Here is a 20000-nt window from a genome sequence, read left to right as displayed (position 1 = left end):
CTTCATCATTCTATCCGAATGTTTTACAATGGGTTTAATGAAACCTGTATCCCACTGTCTCTCAGCCTACCCCATCAACATCTGGCCGATACCTTCATAAACTGACAAAACATCGTTTCTCATATTGGTTTTAGAATATCAACTTCGCATACGTAGCCCACCGTGTCAAGTTGAAGAAAATTGAGTTAAAAGCAATAATAATGAGATTTAAGAAATGTAACTTTCATATTGTTTGAGAAATAAACCCCAGTCGCCTCAATGCACGGATTGATTTTACGTCATATCTTAGAATTTGAGCTTATGATTAAATATTAAGCTTCAATTTCGCCCCGATATAATACCGTTTTATGGGATTATCGCCAAAAATTATGACCTTCAATGTGTTAAAAAGTCACAACGTCCTATGTGACGAATTTGGGATAATCTCAATTGGCCGATATTTGGCATACGCGTTTTCTGGCCAAAAATGTCAAAAAGTGTAATTGAAACAAATAGTAGATTTAAAAAATAGAGCGTTTGGGATCCAAATCCAAACTAATCCGGTTACGAAAATATTGTTTAACCATCATCTTTGTTCAGAAGCAAGACTGTTAAGGTTCACACTTTTGGACCGGAGTCTCAGGAAAGGGGGGGGGGGGTCAGAACGCAATTCAAAAGTCAACAACAGCTGCAGAAAAATACTAATATATTTATGTCTTGAACTTTTGAAGTGGACACTGATATCACAGGGACTGAGAGAGAGAGAGAGAGAGAGAGAGAGAGAGAGAGAGAGAGAGAGAGAGAGAGAGAGGGAGGGAGAGGAGGGAGACAGACAGACAGCCAGTCAAACAGAAACAGAACCACCCCTGAACATTTAACAGGTAATAGACTAGGAGAAATTATAGAAATGTATGGAATGGCATAAGACTGAAAGCTTTTAGAACTCTCAGGTTTTGACAGATAATAATAAGCTACGGGTTTATGTTTTCGTTCTTCAAGAGGTCAATAAACTTAAATCCTATTCGACAGGATTGTGTTTCAAGGGGCACTTAGCTTATGAAATAATTACAAACTCAGGTGTGAAGACGCTAATAGACTTTTAGTAACAAGGACAACAACCACCTCATCTATATATATTATTATTATTCTTTTTAGGTGAACTTCAAGTGCAGAAAATAGAGCAGGTCTTCTGTTCCATCGGTCATTTAGATTTTGCGCATCGTTGAAGAGGGAGGCACTTATTTGACATACACAAGAAGAACATACTTCTATATAAGATAGTTTACTTGTTTTACCCGACCAACCGTGCCAGAATAACAGGTACAGACGAGGCCAAGTACGAAGGACGAACCAAAAATTTTGGGGCAGAAAAAGACCAACTCATGTGATGTCACTGGAAGTAACACCAGGGAATTTTAATCGTCGGGAATGTGCTTGACTGGACAACGTGCCTTTTACTTTTAGGATATTTCATCTGATAGATTGTCTTCTGCCGATATTAACAATATTTTTTTCTTATGCGTTGTTAGTAAAAAGATCAACTTGTACACAGTTCATGAACCGGACATCAACCACTAACAAATTCCTTCGTCACGAAGTTGCGTGAATTAATTATAGTTTTCTACTACCATTGGCGTAACGTGATGTGACAGAGGAGCCGGGAGGATTTGCTGGAATGTTAAAAAGAGCAGGAAAAATAAGGACTCCGCAATTATCTTTACATGCAGAATGAGCTTCCATCTGCTTTTTAAAGGTGTTGTCTCTCTTTTGTATCATTTTTGGAATGACTGGAACGCGCATATCATAACAATGATTGGATTATATACCTCTGGCTTTTTACAGCTTGCCGTATCATTAGTTTAACAACATACTTGCCCCTCTTTCCCTAGAGCGTTTACAACTATCTTCCACTTGGTCACATCCGTTGACCATGTGATGTTGGTGTTGGTTGTCATTATCATCCGGAGTGCATAACTGAATAAAATCCAATAACGACCCTTTTGTAGCCAGGACAAGGACAACACAAGCGAATACTTGACATGTAATATAATGATATGTATGTATTTTATGCCTCACTGCAAGTTACCGTCTTTAATAAAGAGAAGGAACACACACTTCACGCTTGTTGCATGCAATTATCGATCATATTCTCACTGATATTTATTTGTTTTTACCAGTTAGGTTATGAAAAGGCTAATTCTACATAGTTTATGCTTTAAAATAATTACGGGAGGATGGTGGGGGGGGGGGGTGAGTGGCTGAGTGGTTAGGGTATTGCACTGTGACTCAGAAGGTCCCGGATTCGAGCCCCGATTCAAGCATGTTCGTTTGTTTTTGTATTGTTTTGTTTTTTGTTGTTGTTCTTGTTTGTTTTTTTTTCTTTTTGTCCTTGGGTAAGATTATCAACCTCCAATCTTATCACTTTGGATAAGGGTGATTCGTGTTGACATTTGAAGGATTATTTATATCATTTCATGGAATAAAGGGCGTGTTTTTTGTGCTTTGAAAAAATGCATTGTATATTGTTCTTTAAAAGAATCTTTAAAGTTCTCATTTCATCAGATTCTTTTGAAATGGCAAAATGGACATTTTACAACAATGACAACGCGTTGTTTGAATATTATGCTCTCAAACCACTGAATTGATCGCAATTAAAATTTTCCCGACCTGTTTGTATATAGAGGAATGGGTTTAGGAAAATTAAAATAATAGTCAATTTTCTTTCTTTAAAAAAAACACACATTTTCTACAACCTCAGCTCCTTTCTTGGCTCACTTACGATCGATTTATGGTAAAAGATTCACATATTCGACTACAACTTGAATTCGAGCGAATGCGATGTTTTCCTAACAATATTTCTTCTGTTATCAAGACAATCCTCTGTTTAGATAGTTTTTCGAGATCAAGAGTAACCAAACATTTCATTAATTTGTATTTTTTTTAGCCAGTATGACACGAACGGACCTTTTCACCTCACTTAACATTCTGACGATACCGACTACTGGTTGATTATTATTGTGTGTTGTAATTCATATCGGAGACACTCTACTACTATGTGTCTCTGTTCAAATTCTTGCCTTTGCGTCGATTCGATCGTAAGTTTGTGATGGAATGATTCTCTACGAATTTGTAAGTTTTAACTTTCTCAGCCATGCGGTTCGAGATCAAGATTCGGTCGAGGCCCTGGGCTCAGTTGTTTATAACAAATATTCAAAGTGATCAATAATCTGAATGTTTAGCATTGACCTATGGCATTCACCAGATGTATAAAAACAACCTTATCAGTTAAAGATAGTCAAAAAATGAATAAATCTCTGAGCTTCACACGTATTCTGATTTATTTTTCTATCTGTGGTTTTAAAAGAATGAAAAATGTTTGTACAACGTGGAAGCTTCATTATAGTATTTTTTAAATACATACCATTTTAAGTGATTGTTCAATATGCGAATTACGATTTTTAATCACCACACTTGATGACTATACTAACTTAGAGGTGTGGACCAAATATTTTAACATTATAAAGTACTTTCAAAAATGTGCTTGTCATACAGGATGGTGGTTTTATACTAACGATGACATATGAAGAATTATGATATATGATTTTTGGCTGATATCGTGATTTTTTATAATGACCAGAGAGCAAAACGTTAAGTATACGAGGTGTTTGCTTGATTCGGTCAGAAATCGTATTATATATTGTACAGAAGTACAAGGAAAATACAGAATGTCCTTTTAGAGTCATGAGCCAGATATCACTTTATGTACTTTGTCATCAAATCGGTATATTTATTTGTTTATTATTGTTTCAATATTACTGCATCATTCGGTCAGGCCTTTATTTTGAAAAAACAAAGACTAAAGTAAGTGCTAAAAATAATGTTATGGCAGTATACAGAATGGAACAGTAAAAAGTTACGAGAACGGTGTCAAATTAATTTCCTCATTAAGGGTGGGGGGGGGGGGGGGGGGCGCAAAAGAAAGGTCTTCAAACCTGGTAGTCTACAAACCTAAATAAAACGGAAAATCATGGGAACAACGTCAAGGGCTCTAGGAATGCCGTGGAGCACCTGGCTTAAGTTTAACAGGCTTTAGGTGTTGCATAGGAACGTGGCTTTTGTGTGGAAACATGACACTGATTATCCACTAAGAATTCTTCCAGCATAATGAAATTAGATAATTGCAAATGTTAGAAGCATCGTGTTGTGGAGTTAGCTCAAACAGCAGCTTCAACTTGACGCAATGTCCATCAATGCGGAAAATAAGAGCAGCTGTTACAGACTATACTGTCATTCACTGATAAAACGCTTTTTTTTTTCAATCTAGCCAGACGTTTTAACTCCCCACATCGATTAATAAGGACGATCCAAAACATCAGAAGGAAAGAAAAGAAGAGGAAAGTCCCGGGCAACGTGGAGGAGAACAGTGGAAGGAGAAATGAGTGAGTGGGGAGGGGGAGACATGGAGCTCCATGAAGATGCCAACAGGCATACTGAGCAATTAGTATGTAAGTAAACTTGTTAAAAAAAATAATCCTGAGATTTCTTTGACTTTATTGCTGTTGACATTTTCTGCATTGGTGGACATTGCGTCAATTTGAAAATGCAGCTTAAGATAAGCCATATAAAATAGCCATCTTCAGTGCATGCCTACCAGGGAAAATAATGGGCCTTCTCGGTCCTGAATATTACGAATTGTTAGACTCATGTGATAACCGATCCACGGAGTTGTAAAATGTTGTACAGTAATTCTTCACAGCACTATGTCAAAACATTGTGATAAATGCTCACAAACTTGAGGTCCACCTGAATATGTTGGTCGGCGTGTACAGGAGGTGACAAAGAGCTAAGTCCATAACCCCAAAGATATAAAAATTCAAGATGCATATTGGGCATATTATTTACTCTTTTGAACGCCGCCTTTTGGCCAAGTAATACACGTAAGAACGCGGCTATTGTTTTATTTAAAGATTGAGGCAATTTATCATTTTTGACACAATTCTGGCACCAACTCAGAGAGGTCTCAATAATCTTCATGTAAAAAGGACGCTTGTAGGGGATCTATTTCTTGTTTAAATATTTTAGGTTTAAACAAAATTCTGGCCAAAATGAAACAGGTGTTTTGTCAATGTAGGACAGCATACTTGCTGCATGCTTTCATCTCGAAAATATGTGAGCATTAAATTAGCATTTGTAACGGGAGAAACAACTCTATCAATAACTTCATTCACCTTTCGATGTTATTTATTACCGCATTTCTTATCTGAACTTTGAACGCTATTTATAATGTGGCCTTGTTCCCATTCAAAGATTACATCAACAATTTGACCTTTTTAAGAAAGGCAGGTTAAAAAAAAAAGTAAAGCGCATAAATACATGTTAAAACTTATCAGTGTTTGTGCTCCATGGAAGCTCGAATCCAAAAGGGCGCATCTTTGATCGTTCATAATAAATTTAAAGAAAAAAAACAATTATTGCAGTGTGATTCAGGACTATTGAATTCTTATATTTTGATGATTGTGTTTTTGTTGTCCGTGATGACAGTGGTATGATGATGATGATGTTGATGATGATGATGATGATGATGATGATGATGATGATGATGATGATGATGATGATGATGATGATGATCGATGGTGATGATGATTATGACGATGATGATCGATGGTGATGATGATGATGATGATGATGATGATGATGATGATGATGATGATGATAACGACGACGGCAATGACATCATACCTATATAGTTCCTACTGCTTCCAAGCTCCGTGATGTTAATGCTGCAAGCAGAAGCGGGTATTTCCACTATTGGGTTGTATGTCCCCTCTTTCAGCACGGTCACTGTATAAAGCCCTGAGATGCGACGACAGCTGGCGGGATTTCTCGTGCATCTCTCACACGCCCGATGGACTCTCTGGACAGCACTCAGTGCCACAAGCTGTAATAAGATTTAGACAAACTTAATTAATTGTTTTAAAGGTAATGAAAATCACCGTATCCACTCCATTGAGAGATCTGTAACTCGCCGTCTCAAAACTGCATTATGTCTATTTGAGGGGTTTTGTTTTGTTTTGTTCTGTTTTGTTTTTTATTGTTTTGTTATGTTTTGTGTTTTATGGGATTTTTGTTTGTTCGTTTGTTTGTTTGTTTTATTTTATTTTTTCTTTTCTGTTTTTTAGCAATTTAATAAATTACTGTAAAAGAAATTAATCCCAAGATTCATATTTGTAGCAGTGAATTCAATTTCCAGCTAATTGTTCATCCCGCTTTCGGGCAATGGGAAGCATTTATCTGAAGACTCCATTTCAAATGAAAATATACTACTACTCAGTGCAACAACGCAAAATGAGGAACTTTGGCTACATTTCTTGCCAAAAGACAAAAAAAAAAAACACCAGAAAGCGTCGAAATCGGAGCTCTAACATGAATTGGTGCAGTGGTTTATACAATATCCCATCTTCCCCACTATACATATGGATTCGCTTCGGGCTTGAAAAACGCATTAAGTTTTAAGTGTAATATTTGCAATATTCGTTAGGATTAAGTGTTTCCTGGTGTTCAACATAAGTGTTAACATTCTTGAAAAGAATGAGGCTACAATGTTTGGATTACAGTCAGATATGCAAGGGTTGCTCGTTGTGTTTATCGTCCATTTCAAGTTTTAGAGGAATCCTGAGTATCAAACACATTTACTCCATACCATTATATGGAATAATCAAAGTACGTATGAACGTGAATAAGTTGGGAGCAGGCACTGGTGCAAGTCATTATTTAATGAACGGGTGTGATTGGTGCGCTGCCATACAAAACATATAAAAATAATAAAAACTTCCTAAAAACCGATGTGATGCGCTACCATCGCACCACCCTAGAGTTTACCCTATAGTTGCGATGATTTTATTCATGCTTATATCCTTTACAAAGAGTAAAAGAGTTCCTCTGCTCTGAAAACTCTTTTCCGCACCTTTACAAACAAACATTGAACATCTAAGACAGGGGCGGCGACATGAAAGCACAGCCAAGTTCTCTTTTATTTTAATTAATAGATGATGAAAATAAGTTTTGTTGGAGTAAGTCAGATTTTATCTTGTATAAAAATGCATTAATCACACACGAGTGCAAGCAACCAGCACACTGTATTTATAGGTCTAGATAATTAGCATGCGCAATAATCGGATTTGAAATTGTTTTAATTTTGAATAGTTTGCCTTATATTTGCAGGTCTGATAACCGAACGCAATTATGGACTTGATTTAACATTGTTGTAATGGACAATATTTTGTGTTTGTTCGGGGATATATCCATTACAGCGATGAAACAATGACAATTTGGATTATCAGACCTGCAAATAAGTACCCGTCGGTTTATTTGTTTCACAACCGAAACAATTTCGGTTATCAGACTTGTAAATTTGTTCACATCGAGTGCAGCCACGACCTGAAAGAGAAGAAATATTTGCAGCAAAACTATTTTGACTTTAAAAAAAGAGAGATTTTGTCGTGTTCAGTTGTGTATGCAAAAGACATTCGTTGAACATCGTGAAATTTAAATAAATACGTATATCACCAATAAAGAAGGAACTTATTACTACATTTATCATTTCTATATCTATGCGACATTTTGACCTTTATTATAGAGAGCAATATTCATTAAACGTGCTCAAAAGCCTTTATAAATGGTCAGTAGCGAACAGCAACATTTAACATGTAGGACGAGACATTACGCCTGAAAGAGACAACGCTGTTAACTGCCAGGTACTCACTTTGCACCTGAGTACGGTGAGAGAATGTTAGTAAAGAGCCTTTTCCAAGGACTCAATTATGTGCCGCTCAAAGCGGGACTCGAACACAGGACCATCCTATTTTAAGGCGAGTGTCGTACCACTAGACTACATAGCCGTACACAAGAATATTATAAATTTAGGACAAAGGATAAAGAACAGAACGAAACAGAATGCTGTGATCTTGAAGCCGGTGTCGTGGTCACATTTCAGCTGAAAGCTGTCATTTTGAAGGAGTAAATACATATGTGCTAAGTGTGTTAAAATGAGTTAACCTATAGACGTTGACATTTCGAACGTTATGACCCGATTATGTCAGTGGAAAATATTACACTTGCCAGCAACATGTTACCTTCCGGAAGTGTGAAGAACAGAATTTCATTTTTATTATAGCCCTTCCTGTGGGAAGAACTTATTAGAGGATTCTTTGTTTTTTTTAAAAATCAAAGCGTGCAATAAATTTTATTATTCCACCCTTCTCATTGGAAAACCCCATCATTTCTTAGTAAATACGTAATCGTTAATGAACGTGTTGAATAAACATTTTATTCAACGATTGCAGAATATTTGCTTACATTTTATTGGTGTGAAATTAGGTGTTAAAGACAACTGATTGGCAATTAAAAATAATATTTTGGTGCGCATGAATACAAATCCAACGTTTTTAGTTTTGGTTCAAATTGTTATTCAAGCAGAATGAAAAAGATACTATTTATGGTGAATAGAAGTACTAATACCATACCATTTGGTTACAAAATATCTAATAACCTTACTTGTAGGGGTGGAATAAACGTATTGTTTCATTTCTCGCAAGCTCGTTGTGTTATTGGGCGCGATAAAAATAACTCATTTAATAAATCCAAAGAGATGAAAGAATCGTATATTATTATTCTCACCATAACTTATACTATGGAAACCCCATTGCAATGACAAAGCACCTTTTTTCATTTGGCTAGAATCGTTTTATGTCAAATTTTGATGAATTGCAACACCCCTGAAATGATTAACGTTAAGACTTCTTTGATTCTCGGTTTACATTTTTTTTTGTCAAGGTGTGGATTATTCTAAATCATCTGAAGTTAAGGTAAAAAAAACTTTCTGGTCAAAAGGAATTTTTAAAACTTTGTATTATGTTGGGTTCTTTTTTTTTTTTTTTTTTTTTGTTTTTGTTTTGTTTTTTTTTTGTGTTTTTTTTGTTTTGTTTTTTAATAAATTTTTTTTTTTTTTTTTTGGGGGGGGGGGGGGGTTGTTGGTGGGTATACTGTCGTATTATTCTTTGCAAAAAAAAAGGAGAATAAATTATCAAAATTGCATTGCATCTGGTTTGTGTTTAAATGCTTATATAATTTGGTCAAAGAAACGTTAGCGATGTATATAGCTACTCAATGTGCAGAAATTAATTCTGACGTGTAATGATATAGTCATGAAGTTCGTGCAAATAATCTGTGATCTCAAACCGTCGAGCTTCTACTTTAATTTAACAATTCAGACGAATAGGTCTGATAACCCAATTTGTTATGGTACTGTTGTAATGGAAATGCTCTCAAACCAACGCAAAATATTGTCGATTAAAACAATGTTAAATCAGGCCCATGATTGCGTTCCGTTGTCAGACCTGCAAATACATGCACCTAGACTTTAACAATTCAGACGAAAGAGAGACGGGCAAATAGATAATATGACCCAATTTTCTCAATTCATTATTATATCGGAATGTTTGTTTTGTTTCGTTTTGTTGGTTTATATTTTGTTGCTGTTGTTGTTTTGTTTGTTTGTTTGTTTTGTTTGTTTTGTTTTGTTTTTTGTGGTTTTTTTTTTGGTGTTTTTTAAATTTTCTTTTTCAATCTTTATGATATTGTGCATATTTATTACCATGAGTCTATTTAACGATACTGGTCAAATAACCATATGGCTATTTAGCAATATTACCTAAATAATCGCTCCCTTATTATTATTATTATGATTATTATTATGATTATTATTATTATTATTATTATTATTATTATTATTATTATTATTATTATTATTATTATTATTATTATTATTATCATTATTATTATTATTGTTATTATTATTATTATTATTATTATTATTATCATTATTATTATTATTATTATTATTATTATCATTATTATTATTATTATTATCATTATTATTATTATTATTATTATTATTATTATTATTATTATTATTATTATTATTATTATTATTTATTATTATTATTATTATTATTATTATTATTATTATTATCATTAATTCGTTAGGTAGTTTAAGAGGATTATAGGCTTCATGAATAATAAATGAATACGAAAAGAAAGTATGTCAGATCAAGATTAGCATATCAATCCTGGCTTGGGAAAGGGTTGACATCGTAGATTTCAGGTATGATACTTATAGATTCTTTATATCCTTTTTCTAGATCGCAATAAGAAAATGTTTGACGAAAAAGAATGACATAGAAACCGTCGTTGAACAAAATACTTCACCAACTGACATATTCTATATTTATCAATTTGACACAGAAGTATATTTCAGGCCCTTTCGCGTATCAGATACGACTGGGAATGTAGAAAATCTATCAAACAAACGTCTAAAGTCAACTTGAATCACCTACGTTGTCAAAGTAAACGAATTGGGAGTGAATTGTCTTGCCCGAGGAAATAAAAGAAACTGTCTGAAGTCGGGGTCAAACCCGAATCTCCCAGGTCACTGCCACCTCGCCCCAACCCTTCTACCCATCTATAATGTCTTTAAACTTTGATTGATTCTTTCAGCAAGAGAATTACAGTAACAGAGTTGCGACCGTTTATTGTTGATGATATTGGTCAAAGTCGAATGCATTTGTCACCTTGTTCCTTTCTCTCGTGGCTACAACACGTACTGGACAAATCATTACTATTTTAAAATGGGCTCATTAAATTACATTGATTTAATTCAACACGTAAGGGAAACTCACAGATAATACTGATACAAGAGAATTTATATAGTGCAATGGCCATTAAACGCGCTCAAAGCGCTTTACAAAGGGTCGATAGCCAACAGCAACACTAACATGTAGAAAGAGGCATGACGCCTATTAGGCGATATTACAATTTTTGAGGACAGGGACAACGCTGTTAACGGCCAGATAGTCATTTTACAATGGGTACAGTGAAAGAATGTGAATAAAGAGCCTTTTCCAAGGACTCAATTATGCCCTGCTCGTGTCGGGTCTCGAAACCTGGACCGTCCGATCTAAAAGCGAGTCATGACACTAGACCACATAGCCGCTGTAATGATGAGCGAGATTCAAAGCTGAGATGCCACTCTTGAATAAGTAAATCGTTTTAGTTTTCACCCAGTCAGAGATGACGGGACTGAAACGGGTGGCTAAGTTTAGATTCTTTTCAAACAAAAGACCATTCTTATTTAGAGGGCGTTATCACTGGCATTGAGAGAGAGAGAGAGAGAGAGAGAGAGAGAGAGAGAGAGAGAGAGAGAGAGAGAGAGAGAGAGATAGGATTGTCAGTCTAAATTAAACAATTACGTTAACCTTTTACGTGCGGGCTCTGATTTTATCCCAACTTGACATTGAAATGCCTTACCATTTACACCCAGAGAACACTACAAATAGCAATAACAATGATGTGGTTTTGACTTCATTTGGGCCCCAAACCCAATACTGCCGTACTCTGGAAAAATCCATATTTAAAAATTTGGCCATAAATCTTGTCCTTCAAATATCTATCGATTTAAATGACCCTCATATTGGCAAAAACTCTCAAACCTGGGACTTTGCGAAGGCAAATTTTTAAATATAGTTTTTTTCCAAAGTACGGCAGAATAGCTGTTAATGCTTTCTTGGTCTTGTGGTATGGCACTCGCCTTTGGACTGGAAGGACCCGGACTCGAGTCAGTCCCGCTCTGAGTGGTGCAAAGTTGAGTTCTTGAAAAAGGCTCTTATTTCATATTCTCTCATCGTTCTCAGGTGTAATAGAGTCCCGAGTCATATACAGTTTTGTCTGTCAAAAACCAATTTGCAATATCGCCTCACAAGATTCATGTCTCGTCTTACATGCTAAGTGTTGCTGCTGGATTGGGAACCATTGTAAAGCGCTTTGAGCACGTTTAATGGAAATTTGGCTTTATAAATGCTCAATTTAGAAAAAGAAAGATGGTACAACCATGGATCGCAACGAAATGTATTATGGTATAGACTAAGATTTGGAAGAAATTTAGTCTCGAAGAGATTTAATGGCTAAATTCGCTTATTTGAAAATTTAAAAAATAATCTTTTATATAGAGCAATATCCACTAAATGTGCTCAAAGCGCTTTACAAGGGGTCCCTGGCCAACAGCAACATTTAACATGTAGGACGGGACATGACGCCTTTTATGTGATATTACTTTTTTTTTCGGACAGAGACAACGCTGTTAACGGCCAGGTACTCATTTTACACCTGAGTACGGTGAGAGAGTGTGAATAAGGAGCTTTCTTCAAGGACTCAATATGCGCCGATCGAGGCTCGAACCCAGGACCTTCAGATCCGAAAGCGAGTGGCATACCACTAGACTACATGGCCACACAAACATTACAATTGTGTTTTGCATGACGAAGATAGGTAATATTCTATTTAAAGATTTACTCATTGTTTTTGTATGTCTTTATTTCAACAGAGATGTATGTAAATTAATGTAAATATCATAATGTGTAAATACCCCCTGCCCCCCCTCTCTCTCTCTCTCTCTCTCTCTCTCTCTCTCTCTCTCTCTCTCTATCTATCTCTCTCTCTCTCTCTCTCTCTCTCTCTCTCTCTATCTATCTATCTATCTATCTATATATCTATCTTTCTATTTATCCAACTCTCAATAATTAAAACGATACGATTTAAAAGAAAAAAGAGAGAAGAAAATCAGCGCGAGTTGCTGTCTGCAAGAAGTAAATAACAATGTCTTACATGTTAAGTGTTGCAGCAACATTTACTTTGTCTGCAAGAAGAAATTGAAGAATCAACCTTCTGTTCTATCGGATGGATGCCTGAGCTAAAGAAAGATCAGTTACTTTATTTACTGGGTTACGTAAGTGTCTATACATACCTTTAGCATCGTTATCGCCAGGTATTTATATTATAATAATATGAGAGATACGCCAGAAGCACGTATGAGTACAAAGATTTCCAGTTGTTTAGGTCCATATCTAAGTATATTGAGACTGAAAATAGAGTGATTGTCTACGGTTTGACGTCTTCCTAAAACAATTCGTTCAGAGCTTAATTATCGAAAAATCTCGTTGCATTCCAGACGTTTCAATGTTTCATTGTGATTGTCTGTCCTATCAAAATTATCTCCGCCTGGCTATTTTCGAACATTAAATAGAAAATTATTTAGCGTGACCCGGCGGCCTCAGTGCGTTTGACATCACATAAAAGTATTTGGGGGTGTTGGGTTGGGCGGATAATTGTAAATAAGATGTTCTATGGTCACCGCCAAAGAAATAAAAAAAATAATAAATAGAGCACACTACATCACACCAAAAATAGGATGGCGATCACAATGGGAAAGAAATGGCACGCGCAATTTCGATGCTATCGGTCTTTTGGGACGGAAATGGAAAGGCGGAATGTCGTTAATTAAGATGCCAACGTTGTAAAAAAAAAAATAAGGAGAAAAAGAAGAAATAATAGATTATATCACAGGTCATAACACACCTAGGTCAAAACATGACCAAACAATTGCCAGGTCACTGGTAAGGTAAAATAAAACACCGTCTTATCAGTTAAGACAGTAATATGGAAGATCTCCACGGTGTAATAAACGCGGAATGTCATGTCATCAATGAATGGGTAATACGAAGCTGCTAGAAGCTGTGGACTGTAAAAAGTAATAAACAAAATGAATATAAAATCTTCAAAACAGAAAAATACCAAACACGGAACATTTCGGACTCAAAACCCCTATTCAGGCAACAACAGAAAACAATGAAAACAAAAATGCGTTCGTAAAAAACTCATATTCATGATCACTCCATTTCTAAAGGATCATTGTCCATTCTTCGTCCTTCTGGATAATTATGTTCACCGTTTTATTGGATTTATTTCAACGGATAGATTTCACACATATTTCTATTCTACTCGTGTTCCCAATTTTACACCACATTTTATGCGTTGTTCTATATTCCACTCAATTTGGCATTCCTTAGTTACGTATCGAACTCTTCTTTTTGTTTTTTGTTTACACTCCAAGACCTTTCTACATATAGGACGTACTCAGTATTTGTTTTTTCAGTAAGTATTTTTTTCCACTGTTTTCTGTTGTTCGCTGAAGAAGGATTTTGAACCCGAAAGTTCCGAGTTTGGTATTAAGTTCTGTTTTTTTCTGTTTGTTTGTTTGTTTTTTTTTAAGCTGTTATATTCATTTTTGTTTATTACTTTTTAAAATGAACATGTGAGAGTTGACAAAAAAAATTTACATACACATAGACTCAACTTTATTTCTCACAAGATATAAAATACAACCTGTATAGAAGGATGAAATTTACGTCAATCAGCTCTTTGTTATAGTTTTTAGACGCCAATTTGGTGATTACTTCTCACTAAAATATATCAATCAGACTATAAACGCTCAAGGTCACACATAGGTTTGTCTGTTGGTACGGTTTATCCGGCTGGTGGATGTTGTGAGTATTTTACCTAAACGGATAGCATCAATTGTCATCAGACATTAATAAATGCCCCCCCCCCCCCCCCAAAGTGTAGTTTACGAAACAGTGTCAGAAAAAGTGAAAGGAATTGGATGATGAGGACTTTGAACCTGTGCCACTCTGGTCGGCTTTATTTACTTAAGCATTAAAATCTATTATAACAACCCTCTTCCACAAGCAGTGTGCCCAAATCTTGTTATCAATATATATTTTGTATTTTTAAAAAAATTGTTTCATTTTTTATTTATATTGGGGTTTTGTTTTGTTTTTTGTTTTTTGGGTTTTTTTTTCTTTTTTAAATTTATTTTTGGGGGGAGGTGGTTTTATTTTGTTTGTTTTTTTCCAGTTTGAGTTGTTGTTTTGTTTTGGATTTATTTTTTTATTGTTTGTTTGTTTGTTTTTTGTTTTTTTTTTGTTTTGTTTTTTGTTTTTTTGTTTTTTGTTTGTTTTTTGTTTGTTTTTGTTTTTTGTTTTTTTTTTATTTTTGCGATTCGTTTCTCTTTTTTTATGTTACTATGTTCATTCGGAATGTTTTGTTTGTTGATTTTTGTTGATTGTTTGTTTGTATGTTGCTTTGAGTGATTTATGTAGGGAATTGAGAAGGATCGTTTCCTGACTTGTTTTACACATTTGATTACACGATATAATCCTCTGCATTGGAACATTTAAAGATAAATGACATCTTCCCTCTGCATTTGATATGAAAATCATGTCATATGGAGAAAATAAGTAAATAAAGAAAAATGCTTTGAGGCTCAAGAATATGTTAACTTCATCAAGAATCTTCACACAGTGGAATCTTCACAAACACTCTTAAATTCAACTTCTGCTTAAAATCAACAGCATTATTAGACTCGGGAATGAATAGAATCCACCGACTGTATGCATTTGACAGATATTGTAAGAATGCTAGCTAATACAAGCAAGACGCCGAGCAGACGATTTATACTTATCGAATGCAATTTAATTTATTTATTTTTGCCTGCGTTGATGAAAGCATTCAGCATGGTGACATCATGAGAATACACAAGCCTATATTAATGTTCACATTCGTTTTATCCATTTCAACGTAATGGAATTTTTTTTCTCTCTATGTCCTTTTTCGAGGTTAAACTAAAATATTCCAGGAATCAGCAGTAATGATACAATGCAGTGTTTAAGTTAAAGTTTTATGCTCAAAATTCGTGAAAGTTCTCCAAGTATAGAGCTATTATCACTCGATCACGTATTTAATATTTATCACCCTTTCGGTCACTGACCACGCTAAACATCGCTTGGTTTGTTTTTGTTTTGTTTTGTTTTGTATTTTGTTGGGTTTTTTGTTTTGTTTGTCTTTTGTTTTTTTTGTTTTTTTTTTGTTTTTTTGTTGTTGTTGTTGTTTTGGATTGAATGTAGCGAAACCCCTATTTGGGTCAAATGTAGGTTTGTGATTGCGCATTGCTCATCAATTGTATCTACGAAAAATATATCCCAACTACTACATTTGTGTTGGCTATTATTGCTGAGCAATACACTGCTTTGTCTTGTAACAAAGTTAGGGAATACTGAGTCTAGTCTGTAGCTACTGGTCCTGACGTTGTGTCTGCGGGTATGGCGGTTTGTCCTCATTACCTCACTCGGTGTGAATTGGTGCCAGGCTACAAGTAGTGACAAATTTTGTTAAGAGTGCTAGTACAAAAGAAGGGGCCTTACAGGCGATTGTGCTGTATGAAATGGAACTCGGCCCAACATATAGTAATTCGTTGGAGTAATAAATGGGAAAACTTACTTACGAGAGGAACTGTATAAACATTTATTATAAAACTTTTCCTATTTCCTGTTTATTCGAATTCTCCAGAAGGTCTATAATTTATCTATCTCACATTTACTAAATTCCATTTAACTTTTTCTATTCTTGTACGACAGTTTTATATTCTATCATGCAGGAATTGTCATCATGACTTTTGTAAATATTCGTTGATTGCCACGAAAAATGCAAACAATGCTCCAAGTCCAATAACTGCGACAGTAAAGAATAATAAAATGTAGGCCTATGGTATTTAAAAATTGTGGTAGATATATATATATATATATATATATATATATATATATATATATATATATATATATATATATATATATATATATGCATATACGGTAATGAAAATATAAAGGTTGGCAGTTGGTAATTAATACTTGTTGCTACTCCAGTATCAAGTTTCTTTTATCACCTAACCAGAGGAGTCGTTGTAATGTTAGGAGGGGAAAAAATGAATACCCAACGGTCTTCGTCATGCCCTTTGCCTGGTATTTATCACAAGGATACGAGAAACGACAGACAAAAGAGTAGGTTATCTCTTATCGGTCATTGCAACCTCTTGCCACAAACGCTTCTCAACGAGCAATAACATAATGTAGTACCAAACAAGTCTAAAAACACGAAATGGATTGAGGATTGCTCTTATTCCGTTTCGGCAACAACAAAAAAACATTTTTTCCTTATTTTTATCGGTTGCGGTTTACCCTCAAACAACGCATAGCTAATCCTACGTTCCAAATATAGATAGATATGACTGACAATGGGTGCTGCAGACAAGAATAATTGGTTTCCGAATTTAGTTATGTATAGTATATCGTGAGTTTAGTTATGTATAGTATATCGTTATCTGTCGCTTTCAATAGGGAAGAAAAGTCGTGACGTCACACCTTCTACTTTTCCGGTTCCAAAATCTTTGAAAGTAACCTGTCCTTCGGAGTACTAATAATGAATAGTTTACATATTGAATCATAAGGTGGCATAACTATTTTAATAGCATGATGTATGGGTTGATTCTATGGATTATGGAACGTAAAAGAACGAGGATGGATGATCTTTATTGACGACCAGCCTTTATATAGACTAGGAAATAAGATGCAATTACTCTGAAACCAGAAAATCATACACAGTGTATGTACTCAGTCCCCCGGAGAATGAGAGATACCAGTTTTTGGGTTTTGGTTTTTTTACAAAACACTCCTTTTGCTGCTTTCGTGTAACAGAATGAGCAACTTTATTTAAAAATTATAGTTCTCTTAAAAACACCTGATAGTATCAAATGAAAGACATTTTAATAAGAGAGTGAGGACCTATCTTGTTTGATGACGATTATGGTAAACAGAGAGGGCAGCATAAGAGAGTGACAATGATCAGTTGGTCAATTTGCAATGCCAGAATTTGACTAAAAAGGAGAAATGCAAGAAATGGTTTGTATATAATTGGTGTAATAGAATATAATTTGCAATCATTGTTCTCCATCCAAAGTTTGGAAATCTTATTATAACGGGGTTAAGCCTCCAAACACTGTGTTCTATAGATTTAAAAACTAAGAAATAAGAACAGTCAAATTTGGATTGCTCTTGGGAACAACAAAACGCTGGAAGCGGTAGCTATTTGATTCAAAAAATAATGTCTGGTTTCTTCCCAATTTGAATTTTCTAAAAACTAAATTATAAAAGAAAAATTATGAAAAATTGAGAGTCGCCTTCAAAACGACGAATTCCTCCAGGAACAACTTCCGGTGTGCGTTGCATTTCCATTCTTTCATAAGAGGTATGAAACGAACTGTATATTATCATTATTATTATCATTATTATCATCATCATCATCAGCATCATCATCATCATCATCATCATGATCATCATCATCATCATCATCATCATCATCATCATCATCATCATTATTATTATTATTATTATTATTATTATTATTATTATTATTATTATTATTATTATTATTATTATTATTATTATTATTATCATTATTACTATTACTATTACTATTACTATTATTACTATTAACATCATCTTCATTATTATTATTATTATTATTATTATTATTATTATTATTATTATTATTATTATTATTATTATTATTATTATTATTATATATTACTATGATTGTTATTATTATTACTTTTATTATTATTATTATTATTATTATTATTATCATTATTATTATTATTATTATTATTATTATTATTATTATTATTATTATCAATAATAATAAGTATTATGATAAACATAATAATAATAATAATAATAATAATAATAATAATAATAATAATAAAAGTAATAATAATACTAATAATAGTAATATAATAATAATAATAATAATAATAATAATAATAATAATAATAATAATAATAATAATAATAATAATAATAATAATAATAATAATAATTAATAATAAAATAATAATATAATAATAAATAATAATAATAATAATAATAATAATAATAATAATAATAATAATAATAATAATAATAATAATAATAATAATAATAATAAAATAATAATAATACTAATAATATAATAATAATAATAATAATAATAATAATAATAATAAATAATAATGATAATAATAATAATAATACCATTTCTCATATCTCTGTAAAAACTGCACTTTTTGATATATCAATACAATTGCTAATAATTCACCACCTTTAATTTTGTAAATAGTCTAGTCCATGATTATTACTTTTCCGAGGTTTTCAAAAGTAATATTAATTCTAGTTGTCATGATTTTTTTTCCAAAAACATATTAACGTGGAATTAGACTGCGTGGAATCTCAGAGACACAATTTTAATTAATCAAGTACAGAATTGAATTGCATTGTTGATTTCGTTTTTCGTTCTCGGCTGTATCCGCCCTCTTTTATAGCCTGTGATTTGATGAAAGCAATGGGTGGAAAGTAAGTGTTCTTCTTTATACTGATGACCCAACTTATTTATACTGATGACCCAACTCGACATGGGAGAGTTTATACGCCATTAGTGTAACGAATGAGAAACAACTTTCTAATATAATCAAATAACTATCAGGGGGCAGCGTGGTTCAGCGGCACGGTCTTTGATGCGTACCCGAAAGGTACCGAGTTCGAATACCCACTGCGCTGTGTGGCCTTGAGCAAGTCACCTCGCCAAAGCTCAGTTTGCCGCGCTGCACTGCGACTGACGCCTGGGTCATTCCAGTCTTCCCTTCAGTCTTCCATTGGAATAGACCATAAATACAAATTTCCCCTGTGGGATGAATAAAGGTAATTTTATTTATTTATTTATTTATTTATTTATTTATTTATTTATTTTAACGGACGATAAACGTGGACTATTGTGTTCGGGTATCAGAACTATAAATAAGCGTCGCTCGGGAAATATTTCCTTCCTTTGAAATTTAATGAATCATGCTCGCTCTGCCGTGCTCTGGAAAAACACATATTTAAAAATTTGGCCAGAAAACTCGTCCTTCAAATATCGATCGATTTAAATGACTCTTATCTTGGCCAAAACTCCCATAAAGGGACTTCGGTGAAGTCCCGGGTTTGGGAGTTTTGGCCAAGAAGTGGGCGAAGTCCCGGGTTTGGGAGTTTTTGCCAAGATGAGAGTCATTTAAATCGATCGATAATTGAAGGATGAGTTTTCTGGCCAAATTGTTAAATATGTGTTTTTTCATAGTACGGCAAGGCGGGTGTAAACGTCGTAGATAGATCGTAGCTGGTTTGAATTTTTTATTTTAACAAATTGAATTTCCTGTTTACTTGGAATTAA

General features: G+C 33.9%; 1 protein-coding gene across 8 annotated transcripts in view; it reads right to left on the bottom strand.

Annotated features, from left to right (window-relative positions):
• Window positions 1-20000, bottom strand: part of LOC144965591 (thrombospondin type-1 domain-containing protein 4-like) — an 84886-nt gene that overhangs the window by 30087 nt on the left and 34799 nt on the right. For all 8 annotated transcript variants that reach the window (XM_078901118.1, XM_078901114.1, XM_078901120.1 and 5 more), the window contains one exon: window positions 5719-5917. In XM_078901118.1, the coding sequence (XP_078757244.1) occupies window positions 5719-5917 (199 nt within the window). The remainder of the gene's footprint in view (window positions 1-5718; window positions 5918-20000) is intronic.

This window comes from Berghia stephanieae, chromosome 2 (genome assembly GCF_034508935.2).
Source record: "Berghia stephanieae isolate SIO BIC M18660-M18661 chromosome 2, UCSD_Bste_1.3, whole genome shotgun sequence".
NCBI classification, from domain to species: Eukaryota; Metazoa; Mollusca; class Gastropoda; order Nudibranchia; family Aeolidiidae; genus Berghia; species Berghia stephanieae.
This window is presented reverse-complemented; position numbering and strand designations above follow the sequence as displayed.